Here is an 18,510-nt window from a genome sequence, read left to right as displayed (position 1 = left end):
GTATTGCATTTAAGCATTTTTTTTCGCGTAAAATTTAAACATTAACATCAAGATTACAATAACAAAAAAGAATTTGAAGAAAAGAAGAAAGACGGATAAAATGATTTCTCGTGTTTTTGTACACAATCAAAATATTTAGGTAAGTGAATTTTTTTTCGTTCACTTCTTTGACTTTAAAACATTGCACTCATGAGCATTTCTAGGCTCAGATATGGCAACTATTTTCCTGCTTTTGGCTTTTTCTCGCTTGTATTTTACAGATTTTTGGAATTTCCCTGAAATTTCACTTTAGATACAAGAATTTTTTCAGCCTTGTCAATCTCTATAGCTAAGCATCTCCGAGCCAGTGTTTGGATTTTTGTATGCTAATAAAAAAATATGTATATTAGATTGTTTTAATCGTGAGAGAATAAGGTAACAATATAAAATTTCATAAATTTTCATCCCCCCACAATTTTTCCCCGTTTCGTTATGGTTGATCAATTTAAGTTCTTTAAGCAAGAAAACAATAACATGTACTTAAGAACCCATGTTTGAAATTTCAAATTGTCAGCTCACAATATGTCGAGGTTTTACCCAGGATCATAAAGGGTTTCTGTGGCTCAAATCATCTACACGCTTTTTTATAAGAATATACTTCATAAGAATTTTCATGATGAAATTGACTGAAAAATGAAGAATATCCTAAGAATACCACTATCCATGGAGTTTGGAGACTGAACCTAAGAATGTCCTTTTTAGAGTATTTCACCATTAAATTGCCAACTATTACCCAGGAATGCTAAGAGGTTCAACAAAAGTGAATATTTTGAGTATCTTTGCTTGAGGTATGTATTACACGTTAGATTTTTGGCTTGGATCGGATCTAAATCTAAGAATACCGTAGGATAATACTTCAGGATGATTTATTCGAAAATGTTAAGGCTATTCATGATGAATTGGAAAAACACCATTCTTATATAAAAAGCGTATAATTGGGGCGGAAATTTCGGAAATAAAGTCCAATGTCGGAACAGTGCATCAGTAGAGAGCAGTGCTTTAGTAGAGAAAAATTATAAGCAAAAAATATTCGGTCAGAAATTCGGTATTGGAAAACAATATGCAGAATTTGCGTCAATTTCAACAGAATTCTTGAATTTCAAAGACATTTTTGGGGGCGGGAATTCAGTTCTCGTTTAGACGGGGTTAGCGAAATATCAGGAAGAAATAGTTGGAATCCGGTTATCCCTGAAACTCTGTTTTTTCTTCATTCGAAAAACAGATCATCTATAATGCAAGATGTATCACTTTCACAACATGAAGACGTCAAAATGGTCAAAATAATTTACCCCCTGAAACCCTCCCCTGATTACCCCCCATTAACTTCAAAAATGATCGCCTACTGTGTTCGGTTTGGTACAGGATTATGAAGCCCCTGCTAAGAAGACCATAGAGAAAATCGAATGGAATATTGTAGAGAGAAGTTGACGTTTGTGTGGCATTTGGCATTACATCCCGGGGAGAACCAACTTTTTTATGAAATCAATCATAAATATATAATGTAATATTTTTCCAAACGCAATAACAAAGCCCTCTGTATGAATTTTTGGATCTCGATGTCTTATTTATTATAAGTGGGTAATGTTCTTTCCTTCATATGCAGTAGTCGTGAGCAAGATTGTATTGAGTGAGCCTCGCAAAATGAACCTTTTTGTTATTGTTTTATTTTCGTTCACTTTGGCGCTTCATCTGTTCATACTTGAAGCGACGCATTATTCAATAATCGCATTGCTCGGCCGCCCGACATCATGGGAGGCCGAATACCGTTCAGAAGTGGATTACGATACATGTTGTCAGGAAATGTGTAGAGCTAACGAGTCGTGTAAATCGTACGATCAAATATGGCAGCCGAGTCGTGATATTTACGAATGCCGTTTTTACAATAAAAATTATCAAGTTTTAAAAGCGGAAGGGGAGAAATTGGAGCTGATCCCGAGAGTTCAATATTACTCTAAGATGTACAAAGGCCTTACAGGATGTTTGGAATGGTGGGAGATGGCTGGGGCCAGAAAGAAAGGGGAATACCCCCTTGAAGACGGCAGCATGAGATGGTGTTTCAATTTCAAATCATGCCAACAAGTTTATGACAGAAGTTATTTACAATCTGGAGAAGGCTGGTACGAAATCAACGTTGAAGGTCAGACTTTTTTAATGTTTTGCTATCTATACAGAATTGAGCAATCATTCGCTATTAATAAATTCTATTGCATTTTAAATGATTTCATTTACGGTTCTATACTTTTACAGGCGGGTAGGAAACAAAAATATTATTCTCGCATTTTTCTTGCAGGAGTGATGATTCGACAATTATGTAAAATCTACGATGAGAAAGGATGGACAGTTTTTCAGAAAAGATTAAATCCGCTCAAATATCAATTTCATAAAAAAACTTGGCAGCAATACACAGACGGTAATATCTATCTAAATTTATCCACCACTGAAAAATTTGATGTTAATTTGAAAATATCTAGATAATTCATTTTTCACTAAGCCAAGTTATTAAGGACTTTTAGGCACTTTCAGGGTCTATGGCCAGCCGGCTTGGTTATCTACGAACAGAGTAGAAACTTGAAATCATGGCGTTCTAAATCTAGACTATATATGGCGTAGTTGAATGGAATAAAAAATACACCCCTGTCTCAGTGCCCCAGTAGAACTTTTTCCCTCAGTGGGGCACGGCTATTCAGCGCAAGCTATTCCCGCGAAGCTTTAGATTTGGGCGCTTTATGTAGGCGAGAGGGCGAAAGGAGCAAGCTTACGGGGCGTAATTTAACGCCCTTCATTAAAATTGCTATTTTGAATGGGTTTCAAGCTATAAAATACAGGTTTTTCATTTTAACAGGCGAGTAGAACCTTTCTTTAGAACAAAATAATCAATATCATACCATTAAAACACTTTTCTTTGCTAAAATCAGTCTTTGAAAGCGTGCCTTTCAAGCTTGCATGTCACCAAAAGAATGGCTCTGATTCGAAATACGAATGGAGATTGACGTCAAAGAAATATTTCATTGATTAGACTAAGGGCTGATAATTCCCTTATTAACAGTTTTCAAGTCATTGTCATTTTTTAAAAAGGTGTATTCAGCCAAAGTAAACCACCTATTTCAGTAAATTTTCGCTTCGGTTGTTTCTTCTTTTAGCGCCGCCATTTTGAATCCACGGGAAACAAAACATTCGAATTGGTCAAAAACATTCGAAAATCCTAGTTCCAGTCGGCAAACCGCGTTAAATTTGCGCGGGAAACAAAAAAAAAACAAGCAAACTCGTGGCCCAGTTGGCTTTAGAAGCTTCTTTTCTTATACAATTGTATGTTTCTTTTAATTCTGAAAACAACCTAATTAAAGCTGGAAGAAAAAGTCTTCAAAATTCCATGTAGCTACTTAGAACTGCTAATAAAAAGGTGAAAAGAGAGGGTTTACTTACAAATAAACAAGACATATTTGGCCAAGGTCTAATGTGTCATCACTTAAGATATATAAAAATTACTACAAAAGTACGTTGACAAGACTTGCATTAGGTTTTAATTCATCTCTTTCAAAGATTTTCAGTCAGATTCAATAGGTACAATAATGACTGATTACATAACGATAAATAAAATAAAAAACAATCGAAAAAAATCCACAATATTAAATAACAAAGAATATTTTTCTAAATATTATGCTAATTAGTGAAGCAAAAGCTCATGGAAAGTTTAAGGCCTGGAGGGGGGGGGGTCCAAAAGTTCCAAGAGCTTTCTAGGCTTTGATGGTCAAAGAAACCTGCCTGTTAGCTGTAGAATTCTCTACTTCAGGTTCTATTCCTTTGTAGAAGTAAAACGCTTCATTATCAAAAATGTTTGAAAAAGAGTTTTGGTTTACCAATATTATGAAAAGAGTTTCAAGCTACAATTAATAAGAAAATGGGGGACTAATCCAGCTGATGCTAAGTAGTTTATAAATCAAAAATCATCGATCAAATACTGTCAGTCCAGTCATCTTTCACACAAGGTACATACAACATTCGCCCCTCGATGGGGGACTCTTCGTTAAATAAAGTATAGACTTTGTCTAGCTATATTGAATGATGGACTGACTAAAAAGTGCAGGTTTAAATATAGTTATGAAATACAATTATTCATTATATTATCAGATTATAATCGTGCTAGAAAAGGTAAATTGAATACATTTCTCATCCATGATCAACATATGTAAATAACAAAGGTCAGGTGTATAAGTTAATGTTCTAAAATACCAAAAAATCAATTCATGAAAGTCATCTACCACGTCATAAAGCCAACAACAGAAATTCTATTCTGCTGTGTATGTCATTTCCCAACCCGTAATCATAACGTCTGCTTTGAAAATCAGTATTCGGTTTGCAAGCGATAAATTGTACCTGAAAATAAAAAAAGGATTGAAAATTATTATAATCATATGAAAAATTGACAATTTAAAAATGAAATTGGACAAAACATTGTTTGACAATTTAAAGGTATTGTGAAAAAGTCAGTTGAAAAGGTTACTGTACAAAATGTTCATCTGTTTTTTAAAATAAAACTTACTAGATCTAAGCCATTGCACGAACATTCAACAATGATTATTTGTACTGACCAAAAGTCAAGATGAACAATTTGCATTTATCAAGCCAATGGATTTCAACGCACAGCGCGATTTCGTACGAGCAAGCTTGACAAACCATGCCAGTCAATTCCCTAAAATTGGAATACATTACAATGATTGTGTTGAATCTGTTATTGAAATATCCATCAATCAGACTTAAGAAAATTGCCGAGTGCTTGTGGTACTCTGTAGCTTATCTAGTCATTTTCACCCACAGTTACGCCCTGCGATATAAATGACACTTTTGCATTTTACACATACCAACTAAGAGCTGAAGGTTGAATTTTTTTTACCTATTAGGAATACAATAGGGATGGCTGGGGAATAATAAATTGTTAAAGTTACTTGTTTCTACTGGCTCTGTGTGGCTGGTAAATACTGATAATCAGATTGTAAGGAAAGACTGTCTTATTGTGGCACTATTATATATCGCGGGATACAAAAATAATTGGTAACGAAGCTTTAAATTACCCTTTAAATTCTATATTATGATGTGAAGCTTGGTTCGTAATAAGGTTTGACAAACATAACAATAAAAGTAATTCATAGGAGGCAGTAGCTAGAGAGGTCTTAAACTTCAAGAATCACCATTGAAAACCACTCATAAACAGCAGCAGTGACATAATTCTGGCGCAAAATATAGTGCATCTTCGACTAGACATAGCTTCACAGAAAAAAATGACAATGATGTAGAATTTTCACCTGCTGGTAGCATGATCTTTCTCCTTTCCAGAACATCCAAATTCATTCTCTAAAGCTTGGGCATTAAATTTCCATCAGCTTATCCCTGAAGCATACTTTGAAGGTGTCCTCAAACTATAGTCTAAAAAATTCCACATTGCTCGAAGTAGGATGCACTTTTCTGACTTCTGATTTTTGGTTTTTGGGATTCTTCTCCAAATTTCTCCGATTTTCAAAATGTTTTGTAATTCGAGGAACAAGAATGAGCAAAAAAGATAAATTTTGAGGCCGCCAACCGCCCGAACAAAAACACGCGATTTAAGGCCCCATCTACATTGCGCGATTCTCTAAGCTTCGCGCTGTGAATAGCCGTGGGGGATGAAATTTCTATCGAAATGCCAATGGGGATAGACAATCTATTGTTTCCAGCTCGAAAATTCCAGTGGGGATGGTTTTGGAGTGCAATTTTTTACATTCAGTTTTCAATGGGGATAAAATCATAGAGCAATTTCGCAGTGGGGTTGAAATTGTAAGAGATTTTTTCCACCGGGGACGATTTTTTGGCCTATTTTTCCACCGGGGTGGTCTGTGACACAGGGGTGTAAAAATGGGTTACACTAACTTTGCTTTCAGAGTCAAAACTTTGACGCATGGTTCGAACAAAATTTCAATTGTTTTTTACTCTATTGTCTTGTTTTAAGGTTTCAAGGAGAGCGAAGAGGATTTTTGGTTGGGATTGACAACTCTCAACCTCATGACGCGATCAAAAGAGAACGAGTTGACGATTGGTGTTCAATGGAAAAATGGTAATTGGTTGGGTAAGAATCAGGACTTGAACAAAAATTTGTTTTTACTTAAGGAGCTTTAAACTATATTTTGTGACGCTGTTTGATGTTCATTTTATAACACTGCAATGGCTTCCCGTTCACCAATTTAAAGAAAAAATCTGATTAAAGATGGCAGATATAGATTTTTCTTTAAGGTTTATAAAGGTCAGCCTGAAAACCTAGGCTTCACATATTGGAAAATAATGCAATGTCGAATAGACGTTAGTGCATAAAACAAAATCCATGAAAAAAGAAAAAGACGAATAGAAAAAGCTGTGCCGTCTGGTATGTCCTAGTATGAGACTCTGTACCAGAGTGTATCTCACGTTTATCGCTTCGTAGTACACTCTGTGCGCAATGTCTGTTTGATAAAAAAAACTCCCGTACGGAGACCTCTGCGATGAAGTATGATTTATAGATAGCAACATTTCACTCCTAATTGTCCCGTAGATACTGGTTGTGTGTACAAACAAGCCTGAAATAAGCTCGATTGAAAATCGACTGAAGAGTGAATAGAAATTTTTGATTTTGAAACTCAGGTAAAGAATTGGGTGAATTTAACGTGGATAGTGAAGACCAGGACTTTGCGATGACAGCAAAAAATGAACGTTTGCCAAACTTTGACGAGTTCGACAGTGACATTACAGTCAACATGGCTTCGCGAAGTAAATTTGTCACTTTTGATAAGGACGCATCACAAGGTATTATTTTATTGGCGAAAAATTTCATCGGGGAAAAATATTCGTTAATACTGTAGCACAACGCTATGCAAACGTCATAATTATTACTTTTAACATTTGACCGAAATTCAATCCCACAATCCTTTTCATCTTGATTTGTAATGCGTGCAAGTTATTACTATTGTATTGTCAATAACTGTAATTGACTTGCAAAAGCAATTAATGCAAAGGATGATGGGATTAAAACTCGGACAAACAATAATTTTGATGTCTATTTTTAGAATCACTGCGGTATGCTATTGGTTAAAATTTCCGTAACTTTTCCCCGAGGATATTTTTCCCGAAAAGATATTGGAATTTAGTTCTCAACCCCTGAATCAAAAACAGCATAAAACGGACTGGGTTTGAGTTTAACGGAGTTTTCCCTCACGGACGATTGCCGGGCCGTACGGAAATTTCAGGCAGTCAAATTGGCCGTGGTCAATCTCTACCGGCCGAAGAACAGGCCTGCAAAATATCTAAAGCTAGGCACCAAAATTAGTGACACAGCACCCGATTAGATTTTGCTTCAAGTTCGTTATGCAGTGCACTGGGTTCACGCACTGTGATAGACGTCTGTTTTTTTTTAGGTTTTCTTTCTTGTGCGGCCCACTTTTCGGTTTCTTCCGTTCGCTTGCCAGTGTCTCTTCAGTGCATCTTTTTTGGGTTCCATTTTCATTTTTGATGTAGTGCAATTTATAACAAGCGTGCTTATAGAAAGCCATTACATTAGCACCCCTGTATCCCTCATTTACCCAAAAGGATAAAATGAAGAAATTGATGAAAGCTTAGTTTGGCAGAGGGGGATTTTGGAGCCACTAAAATGGGTGAACTATAGTATTAAATGTACGAAAAGAGACTGTTTTACAGATTGTAATTGTTTTGTTTTGTCAAATTTAACTGGAAATTAATCAACCTCGTCTCCCGTGTATCCCAGGCTTTATTCACCTTACTAATTGACGCTGGAGAATACCCTGGTGTAGGATGAACTACAAAACATGTACAAAACAACCACTGGGCGAAATAAGAGATTTCCAATCCTGGAAATATCTTGAAAATATGATATTTCCATATACTTTTGTAAATATGGAAATATGACTTTTCTATATTTCCAAAGTTGTGGAAATATCATATTTCATGATATTTCCAATTTTTGGAATTATCGGCGATCCAAAAAATATCTGCAATCTGATTGGTTAAAAAAAGTACAATATATCTTGTATTTTGCATGTAAAATATAAATTGAAAATTGGAAATATGATATGTAATAGTTATCGGACAGTTGCTCGTACAATATGGAAATATGATATTACATATCATATTTCCAATTTTTGGAAATATCATATTTTCAAGATATTTCCAAGATTATTATTATTATTATTAATTTATTTGGTAAAGAAGGTCAATACAAACTAGCAGACAGTGAGAAACCACTGATGTGGACCTACTATAAATCTAAGATAAAATATACTATTATTATTGTTTAAATAAGTTAAAATATAAAATGATTTAGAACATTAGAGGCCGAGACCAAAATCTTAGTGTCCTCAAAATTTTGAAAAATTTAATTTATTGAGATTTAAGTATTAACTTAGATTTTGTTAGGATGCATGAATAGGTTGATAGATACTAGAGAAATTTGTGAGAATTTTAAATGTAGGTTTGACTGCAGGATCCATTCTGTGTAGTTTAAAATAAAAATTAAAAAAATTCTATGTATATATAATGTATAAGATATATAAACTGAGATAAAATATTAATAGTATAGATAATTTTCCGGGTCACGAGCCCTGGATGTCGAATTGTAGCCAAAGTTAATTTTGGGTATAACTTTTGATTCAAGTAATGCCTTTTTGAAAGTGGCTAAAGATTTTTTCTCTCTCTAACACATAGGGGAAGGAGGTTCCACGATGTTGAAGCTCTGTAGGCAAAAGAGCGTTTGTATCCGACATAGTTGAAAGCTGGTTGGTCGATTTTGCATTCGTTTCGTGTGCGTTTTGTTTTGGTTGTTTTGTTGATGAAGTCTTTCAATAACGGTGAAGTCAAGTCGTTGTAGATTTTATAAGTTTTGCATGTAAGATGTTTCTTATAGTAGAAAGCAAGAGGCTTCCACTTTGCTTGAGCGAGAACTTCACAGTCTTTTACTTTCTTCTTGATTCGTTCGATGAAACGAGCAGCTTTAATGTGGATCTTTTCTATATCGTCCAGTAGGTGATCAGCACAATTCCCCCAGATCAAGATACCATATATTACTGATGGTAAAATACCGCTATTATAGATTGTTCTAAGTGTAACTTTATCAAGAGTGTTCATTTTGTAAAGGTTTTTAAGTTTGTTGCTAAAGGCATTACACACCATTTCCGTATGAGGGCCCCATGATAGTTTATTGTCAAGAATCACACCAAGACATTTTGTTTTGTCAGTTATTTTGATAGAATTGTTGTTGATCTTAACATCTGGTAGGGGACCAATGAACTTCTGTTTGCTTAATATCAATATTTGACATTTATCTGGATGGATTGTAAGACAGTTCTCTAACGAATAATTAGCAATTAGTTCTATTTGTTTTTGCAAGTTAATCATTACTTCGTCAACAGTGTCAGCTATCGAGTAAGTCTCAGAGTCATCTGCATATAGGTTGATTTCCTCATCTCCAACATCTGGCATGTCATTCACGTACATTGAGAAACATTGAGGTCCAAGTATCGATCCCTGAGGAACGCCGTATTCAACAGAGGATTTGGTCGATGTAACTCCATTCACTTTGGTGATTTGGGATCTTTCTTTGAGGTAGCTCATCATGAATTCGAGGAAATTCCCCGACACCCCACATGCAGATATTGGAAATCTCTTATTTCGCCCAGTGAACATGTCATAAAAATTCTGACGTTACAAAGTTTAACAGCAATAAAATGGTTTCAAATCCAAGAACTAATGTAATCCGACCTTTAGCTTTTGAATTACGTAACTTTTTTGCATTCGAAAAACAGATAACCCCAGGATATTATCTGGCGCTACCAATATAAGCATCAAGAAGCTGATAATACGCAGGGAACGAGGTCGGGCTTATTTTGCCGGATGGCCAATTTTTCAGATTTTATAAAAAGGATTATCTGAATTTAGTTTAAAATATGATTTATTTTACAGGTAAGTGCATGTCGAAAAATATGTTTGACGGCCAAGGGACGGCAGGGTGGATGAAAAAAAATGGCTGGTGTAGTAATTCAGATTGGATGTTGTATACCAACGCCAAACAACCGATGCGGCGCACTTCAAGCGGTCAGAATCAAATATATATCGGCTCCTTTATGATGTTTCGAGAAATAGACTAAACAGCCCAGCTGACACACGCTGTTTCAACGTTTATCTGACGTTCACAACATCCATATAACGTTAGATGGACATTGAAACAACGTTGTGTGCCAGCTGGGAGCCAGCATTGACCTTACTTGGCTACTTTTTCACCTACCTGAAAGGAAGAAATTTTGGCGGGAATTTAATTTGGCGGATGGCCGAAAAAGTTTTTTAGAGGGAATTTAATTTGGCGGACGGACGAAAAAGTTTTTTAGAGGGAATTTAATTTGACGGATGGACGAAAAAACTTAGCGTTTGCTGAAAAATTTATCCTTGAAATGGCGTAAGAACAGCAAAAAAATGCAAAAACACCTTAAAAGAGATCATATTTTCAAAAAGCTTAATTTGGCGATTATTTAATTTGGCGGATGGCGGAAAAAAGAAATTCTGGCGGGAACTTAATTTGGCGGATTCTGCCCAAATCCGCCAAATCTGCCAAATTTTCTTTCCACCAAAATTTATTCCTTTAAGGTATTTTATTTTATTTTCCTCGGAGTTTTGGTGTAAATCACTGTTTTAAAAGTTTCACGAGGGCTACATTTCACGAAAAGTACCAAAATTCGTGAAAATCACGAAAATTGTAAATTGCGTAAAATTTGATGCACCTTACCCTACGAAATGTTAAATGTTACCATATTAACTATAAATTTTGTAAAACTTTAGGTTCAACCATTTTAGAAATATTAATGTTTAATGATCATTTATAAAAAGAAGAATGTAAAAAACCGGTTGTTAGACAACTTGTCTGGTGGAGGAGTGTAAACTCCAATTTCCAGACCACAGAAAAACATGACCAGTAGACTAAATTTTTAAATTTTGGAGATATTTTTCATGTCTTTATCATAGTTTCATAAATTTTATTTCGGATTTAGAATATTTTTATATGAATTTTGAAAACAAAAGTGAAAAAAATCCAATATGGTGATATCCTGTAGTCTACTTCACTGAACTTAATGCCATCAAAATCATCGAAAAACAAAGTTCATTTAGAAGTAGACTAGTGATAGGGAGAGATGGACTCTGCAACATGCAAAAATTCTTCTTAAGACACAGCCGCCAAAAGTCGGCCCTGTAAGATACAACTTTTGATAATATTGTTCTTGTCATTTTAGCATTAATTTATTTAATATTTTTAATATTTAAAATTGAATAATCATATAAAATTGTTTACAGTCTTAGCCAATAGTTTATTGAATCGGAAAATGACATATTTCCTTAAACAAAGTTTGAAAAATATTTGGAAATCATTTATCATTTATGCCAAGCGCGTGGCCACACTTTTCCTAATCATTTATTGAACTATTCGTTGAATGTTAATCTAAGTAAGTGTGATCTCGATTTTTCAATTTTACTTGGCAGACACCATGAAGAAGCAATACGTTAGAAATAAAAATCGGTTTTTCTCAAACATTGGAATAATTTATCTACAATATTGGGGTTTTTGAGGCTGTAAATTTAAACAACTGAAATCTAACAGGATTCAAATTCCTCGTGATAACACAAATTGTGAATGAGGCGCAATAATGAACTTATTTGTTATTGTTTTATTTTCGTTCACTTTGGCGCTTCATTTGTTCATACTTGAAGCCACTCATTATTCAATAATCGCATTGCTCGGCCGCCCGACATCATGGGAGGCCGAATATCATTTAGAAGTGGATTACGATACATGTTGTCAGGAAATGTGTAGAGCTAACGAGTCGTGTAAATCGTACGATCAAATATGGCAGCCGAGTCGGGATATCTACGAATGCCGTTTTTACAGTAAAAATTATCAAGTCTTAAAAGCGGAAGGGGAGAAATTGGAGCTGATCCCGAGAGTGCAATATTATTCGAAAATGCACAAAATGACTAATTGCAGTGATTGGTTCCACAAGGGCGGCGCAAGAGAAGGTATACCATACAAAATGGTTGATGGCGTACTGGAAGACTGCGATTATTCTTTCTTCTCTTGTGACGAAGTTGTCAACAAAGGTCTGCTGGAGGATAGAATCGAAGCTGTTTTCCCCATCTTCATCTCAGGTATAGTCATGATTTCTAAATTTTTGTTGTTATAAAGGTAGAATGTCGTTTTTTGTAATCTCAAGGTCCTGCCGACACACCGGATATACGGGCGCACGCAAAATGTCTGCTATCAGATGAGAAAATGTTTTACCATCGGACAGTTCAAACAGCGGAACACACGTGAATTAATCCAGTGCGTCCGTTGCACGCTAAAACGCAAAAGAAACAAGTTTGTTATTAGTCCCGTGTCAAGAATATACGTGATGTGAAGTGAAGTTTTGTAATAATACGTCAGTCTAGTGCGTCGGCAGGGTCATCAACGGTCTAGATAATTTAGAATTCACACAACTTCTTTGTAAGCCTTTAACAATCACTGTATGCACAATTCACAAACAAATGAATTCGACTCTCTCTAATTCGAACTAAAATATTGACTAGAAATTCGTATAAAATACTTTCTCTAATTCGAAGAAAATTTGTTCTTAGTCCCATGAAGATCGAATTAAAGAGATACAGCTGTAAATCAACAATAAATTTTCTTTTTAGCTGTCAACGAGATAAAGAACATACGATGTCGAAAATATCATGACAAAGGATGGGTTGTATTCCAAAAAAGAGTCGAACCGGCAAAATTTCCTTTCAACAAAAAGTCATGGCAAGAATACAAAGAGGGTAAAACATTCACTTTATTACCATTTACTAATTATAATGCCATCAATACTTAGAAGACTATAATCAGACTGTATCAGCAGCATATTATAGTACATATTGTATTTGGAGCTAAAATTCCATCATTTTTTTGCTTATTTTTACCATGTTGGAATTATTGCTTAACATGCTAAACTATGCGAAATACGGTTTGTTACGAACAAGAAACAGGTTTGAGCCAGTTTTTGAAAGTAGTAGGGTAATTTGGGAAATCTTGGCAGAAAGAGTGACGCCCTTCCTTCGGTAGATAATTATTTTTGACTTGGACCTCTTTAACTCGAATGTCTCTTTAATCGAAACAACATTTATGGTCTTTTCAGTTAACAATGCCTTCTTATCTCGAAATTTCTTTTCTTTAACTTAACTATCGAACAAATTTGTGTTCCCCGTGCGGAGGCTCAACTTATTGCTTATAACACCCCCTCCTCACAGACCCGGTAGGATTTTTTCAGCCAGCAGGGGTAAATATAACGGATTGAAAGTCGATGGGAATTGAGAATCCCATATCTTTTATGACTGGGGGGGGGGTACTAGGGCAAAATGGGTTACGGGAATGCGCCGCTGGTCAGAGTACCTTTTTTAACCTCCACGAGTCCCAGATAGGGTCGCAAAAACACCAAAATAGAAAAATCTGTCCCTCGTAGGGTGCATTTTTTGGAAAATTTGGGGGCAAAAATAGAAAATTTGAGACAATTTGAGAATTTCAGTCTCATTCAGGGTCACTTTTTTTCGCAAAGTTCGGCAAAATCTTTGAAAAAACGAGTCCCACTCAGGGTCCATTTTTCGAACCTCAGCGGAGCATCCCTGTCGGTCGCTAAGGTACTCCCCCGGATCTTTTATGGGATATTAATTCCATTCATATTTTCAAGTCAGAAAATTCATTGAGAATCTGGTGAAGACATTTTTGACAATTCTTTCAGTGGTAAAGAACCATCTTTCCCAGTGGGTCTGTGTGAGAAGGGTTGTCTTATAAAAAAGAGTTACTTTCGTTTTTTAAGGATTTGAGGAAAGTAAGAACGACTTTTGGCTTGGTAACGAATTACTTCATCAATGGACAAAAGACAAGGAGAATGAGCTGTTGATTCTTCTTGAATACGACGAATATGGCTGGCATGGTAAGAACATTGGATCAGAATTCAGTGTCATCAGGTTTAATGACACGACGAGGGTCAAATGGAGTTTGAACAATTAAGAGTTCATCCATATACAGTTAAACCTCTGTTATTCGAATCCTTTAAGGACCGAGAATCGTAGGGCCAGGGGCAAACCAGTCCAATATTTCATCCAACATGATTTTCCAATGTTGGATGAAATGTTTGATGGAAAAACTTTCGTTGGATGAAGCAAAAATCAAGGCCGGGGCAAACCGATCCAACATTTCATCCGACATGACTTGGAAAAAAATGAAAATCCAAAAAATAAAGAAAAAAGTACCACCAAACCAATCCAACACGAAAAATTACACAATTCAATGAGAGAGCTTCTTTGATCTCGTCGCAAATGTTGGATGAAATGTTTGATGGCGATCAAACTTCATCCAACACCGTCCAACACGATTTTTTTCTTCTTTTTTTGATTTTTCATTGTTTTCCAAAAATTTGAATCGACGCAAACCGGTCCAACATTTCATCCAACATCAGAAAAAGGGAATGTTGGATGAAATTTTGGATCGGTTTGCCCTAGCCTGTACGAGCTCGAACTGAGTGAGCTTTAAAATTTTTGGCCTCGTTTTATAAAAAACGACTTTCTTATCGCTCCATTTCTTTTCTTCTATGAATCTTTATTATGGTAGAGAACAAGTTATAGCTCCGTAGCAGCTCTAGATCGAAAGTTATGGAAGGATGGTGGAAAACACCATTGAGTTTAAAGCCCGAAGGGCTAGAGTAGAATCTCTAACCTTTCTCAGGCAAGAAAAAGTGAAGCCTTAAAAAATGCGCGTATTTTTGACGACAGATTGAATCTAGCAATTCCTTTGTTTACGATTGATATTTTTTTCGAAATTTAGCGGTAAATTTTATTTTCAATCTGTCATTTGTGTAAAAACCAGGCGAGTCGCTCAAGGCCGCGCAACTTTGGTAGGATTTGGAGATTCGATTCTAGCACTTCGGGCTTATACTTCATTGGAAAACACCCTCATTGATAATAAGAGCCCCCACTTGATGATAATAATAAGGTTAAACCCGGCACCATTTTTTTGCCATCTAGTGTTTCATAAAAGCTATGTGTAGTGCGAGTAAAACACCCTACCCGGAAGCGCTTGGGATTCGAACACAGTCTATTGCGGTGCAAGTCTGTGATCGAAACCTTCACACTACCAATCGGCATATCTGCAGTGTGTTTATTTATTTTCATGATCAGCCGAAAGCCGGCACAGATTCAACGTTGGTCCGGAAAATACATACTATCAACTATATGTCAGTAATACACCAAGCTTCGATGTGACCGCAGAAATTCCGGGTTACCGTTCATTCAATTCTAATATACACGACTTAGACCGTGGACGATTCCATACTTTTGATAACAATCGTACGCAAGAAGGTTGTGCGTCCAAACTGTTCAACGGAGAAGGTAAGGATTAGCCCGTCTTTGTGTTTTTGAGTTATAGAAACTTGATTACATGCTTTTTAATAAGCATACAAAAACAGGCTAGATGATGCTTAGGTCGAGGGTTCGACAAGGCTGAAAAATGATTATATACCCAAAGCAAAATTTTTAGGAACATTTTTTGGACATTTTTCCATTTTTACACGTTGACTTTAAAGCCGTAAGAGCTAGGTTGCAATCTTTAACCTTTCTTAAGCAAGAAAAGCCTTAAGATTTTATCAACTTTTAAAATAACTGATTGATTCTATCACTTTCTTTGTTTTTTACGCAACATATTCTCGAAATAAAGTGATAGATTTTAACTTCAACACTTGTGAAAAAACGAAGCGGGTCAAACGTATTCAGATGGGTAAATAGGTGTTTCCTATCCAAAAGTTACACCTCTACCCCTTCGATGCACAAGCATCAAATTAACCGCTAACACAATAAAACTTATCATTGGACATTATAAATTGGGTGAATTTATATAAAAGTTTTAAAGAATTTTTTCGCAGTCGCGGAATGATATTGTTTTTCTTGGAAATATCAACGAGTAACTTACTTATAATGCTTTATTTCAAAAAGTTGTGCAAAATATTCATTATTTTAGGGTAAAATATTGAAACCCGGGGGGGGGGGGATACTAAGTTTACGAGGTGACGGGTATGTCCAATCCAATGTTCGAAAATCGACCCTTTAAGAGACTGAGACCCTTTTTGAGGTTTTTAGGATCCTTTGAGCGGCTGTTTTCCCATTTCTTAGCCAGCCAAAATTTTCAAACTTAAATTACGAGAATTTATGACCCTTTGAAGGAGGCGATTTTTGATATTTCATAATTTAAGACCCTTTCAGAGACTTTATTACTTGTTTATGGCTTTTGTACCTCTTTAAAAGATTTTCAAAGGTGCAGGCAGGGGTCCTACAATCATCGTCGAAATATATTGACATTTTAGTGTATTTTAACGTTTTTTAGAATTTAAAGTTCGGGCGAGAATTGCTATTTTAGCACTTCCACTTTCTTCCATTGAATATTTCGATTTTAGAGGGGTTCGGTGGCTTCTAGGCTATGTTCCAAGCCTTATTCGAGCAAACTTGTGCTTTTAAATCCTGAGATCCCAAGGTCCTTTTAAGTCTCGTGTTAAAACTCAGAGTTAAAGCTCTACTTTCCAACTGTAGTTTAAATCATTTGTGGTGTTTATAATTTCGCCGGGAAATTCTCTTTGTCTCAAATGTTTTGTCCATGATTGTAGTTAGGCCCGGCAAACAGCGAATTGCGCCGGTCAAAGGCCCGAAAAAAATTACAATTCGCCGTTCGAAAAGTTCAGTTCGCCACCTCAAGTACATATTTACGCTAATCAATACACTGTGCTTGCGAAGAATTCACCGGCCTAGAATCTAGAAATCGCCAAAGTTAATTTTTCATTCGCCAGTCTACCAAAAACAAAGCAAAACCCCTTCAAAGGTGTAAAGGAGCTCTTATGGCGCACTACCATATGGCACCCATTTGCATAAGAACCCCTATTTTAGGGATTTACTACACAGTCTCCATGCAAAGTATCATGCCCTTCATTAAAGAAGTTTTACACAGACTTTGAAAAGTCTAAATAATATAAGTATTATTTTTTCCCAGGGCTAATTATGTATTAATTTTAAACGGTTTTAAGTGTTGCTATGAATGTATAAATGACCTCGCGAAAGTTTCTAATCGCATAAATGAAGTGGCTTTTGTACACCTAGGGTAAACAATTTTAATTTTTTATATACTTTAGTGAGGAATAACATTTTGCCGATTTAGCGACTTATTGATACGGTGGAGTCTCTTTAACTCAATTTTCTCCTTAAATTTGTCTCCCGATATCGAGTTAGGGAGACTATATTAAAAAATGTTAGTAAACGTATTTCTTCAATCATTATTTGCTTTTTCAGGTATGGCTGGATGGATCCAATCTAATGATAAATGCAACGCGAAATGGGTCACCTATTTTAACGCTAGAGTTCCCAAAAGATATCGAGACAGTTTTGATGAAGTACAGAATTTTCCTGAATCTGTTATGATGTTTCGAGAAAAATAACAAACACACTATGCCTTAAGGAAACTTTTTTTGGCGGGAATAATTTTGGCGGGCAGCAAATATCCTAAAAATTTTTAATTTTGGCGGGAACTTATTTTGGCGAATAGTGAATTTTTATAATTTTGGTGGTAAATCTGTTCTATTTTGCCTTATTTTGAGCAATTTTGATGAATTTCAGGGGTTATTTAGGCAAGGAAACAAAAAATTTATTTTTGGCGGGAACTTATTTTGGCGAGTGAGCAAAATATTTAATTTTGGCGAATTTCGTCTAAATTCGCCAAATCCGCCACAATTAGTTTCCGCCAAAATAAGTTCCCTTAAGGTAGGAGGAAATAATGGCGGGAATTTGAATTGGCAGCGGGTGGCAGAAAATTAAATTTGACATGTTGGGGAATGCGATTGGGTAGATGAGGGTTGGACAAAAAACTCTATCAAATAAGAAACAAGTCTGTTTCAAGGCCTAAAAAAACATACATTTGGGGAATGAATACAACGATTTAAATTTGGCGGATGGCAAAGATAAATTAAATTGAAAATGAGATTTTAACGGAAACTTTTAGCATAATCCTCCAATTCTGTCAAATTAAGTTGCCGCCAAAATTTCTTCTTGTAAGGTAGTTTGCTTAATCTACACTGTCAAATGCTTTTCTTGTATGTAAGGTAGTTTGCTTAATCTTCACTGTCAAAATGATTTTCTTGTATGTAAGGTAGTTTGCTTAATCTACACTGTCAAATGCTTTTCTTGTATGTAAGGTAGTTTGCTTAATCTTCACTGTCAAATGCTTTTCTTGTATGTAAGGTAGTTTGCTTAATCTACACTGTCAAAATACTTTTCTTTTATGCAAGGTAGTTTGCTTAATCTACACTGTCAAATGCTTTTCTTGTATGTAAGGTAGTTTGCTTAATCTACATTGTCAAAATGATT

The 18,510-nt window shown here is 35.6% G+C and overlaps 2 protein-coding genes and 1 long non-coding RNA gene across 3 annotated transcripts; 2 read left to right on the top strand and 1 right to left on the bottom strand.

The window, feature by feature from the left end:
- The first annotated feature begins 1,628 nt into the window (after positions 1-1,628).
- On the top strand, positions 1,629-11,079 carry LOC136806433 (angiopoietin-1-like). The gene is made up of 5 exons (XM_067063009.1): positions 1,629-2,176; positions 2,330-2,449; positions 6,020-6,136; positions 6,685-6,846; positions 10,012-11,079. Exons 1-5 carry the CDS (start codon positions 1,681-1,683, stop codon positions 10,194-10,196), a joined length of 1,080 nt encoding a protein of 359 aa, XP_066919110.1. The 5' UTR covers positions 1,629-1,680; the 3' UTR covers positions 10,197-11,079.
- Positions 4,144-5,517, bottom strand: LOC136806473 (uncharacterized). The gene is made up of 3 exons (XR_010846566.1): positions 5,340-5,517; positions 4,580-4,729; positions 4,144-4,413 (listed from the first exon to the last, which is right to left on the bottom strand). It is a non-coding gene; the product is annotated as an uncharacterized lncRNA (long non-coding RNA).
- A 662-nt stretch (positions 11,080-11,741) lies between the features above and the next one.
- LOC136806464 (fibrinogen alpha chain-like) lies at positions 11,742-18,268 on the top strand. Its single transcript, XM_067063046.1, has 5 exons — positions 11,742-12,240; positions 12,769-12,894; positions 13,929-14,045; positions 15,289-15,498; positions 17,440-18,268. Exons 1-5 carry the CDS (start codon positions 11,742-11,744, stop codon positions 17,583-17,585), a joined length of 1,098 nt encoding a protein of 365 aa, XP_066919147.1. The 3' UTR covers positions 17,586-18,268.
- The last annotated feature ends 242 nt before the right edge of the window (positions 18,269-18,510 follow it).

This window comes from Clytia hemisphaerica, unplaced genomic scaffold (assembly GCF_902728285.1).
Source record: "Clytia hemisphaerica strain Z4C2 unplaced genomic scaffold, Clytia hemisphaerica genome assembly, whole genome shotgun sequence".
In the NCBI taxonomy this organism is placed as follows: domain Eukaryota; kingdom Metazoa; phylum Cnidaria; class Hydrozoa; order Leptothecata; family Clytiidae; genus Clytia; species Clytia hemisphaerica.
This window is presented reverse-complemented; position numbering and strand designations above follow the sequence as displayed.

Bases quoted from the DNA above. Each gene is read 5' to 3' on its own strand.
- LOC136806433 (XM_067063009.1), top strand. From the start codon at position 1,681: ATGAACCTTTTTGTTATTGTTTTATTTTCGTTCACTTTGGCGCTTCAT. The intron at 6,137-6,684 runs GTAAGAATCAGG...TTTGAAACTCAG, and splicing joins GAAAAATGGTAATTGGTTGG to GTAAAGAATTGGGTGAATTT. The intron at 6,847-10,011 runs GTATTATTTTAT...TTTATTTTACAG, and splicing joins TGATAAGGACGCATCACAAG to GTAAGTGCATGTCGAAAAAT.
- LOC136806464 (XM_067063046.1), top strand. From the start codon at position 11,742: ATGAACTTATTTGTTATTGTTTTATTTTCGTTCACTTTGGCGCTTCAT. The intron at 12,895-13,928 runs GTAAAACATTCA...TCGTTTTTTAAG, and splicing joins ATGGCAAGAATACAAAGAGG to GATTTGAGGAAAGTAAGAAC. The intron at 14,046-15,288 runs GTAAGAACATTG...TTTCATGATCAG, and splicing joins CGACGAATATGGCTGGCATG to CCGAAAGCCGGCACAGATTC.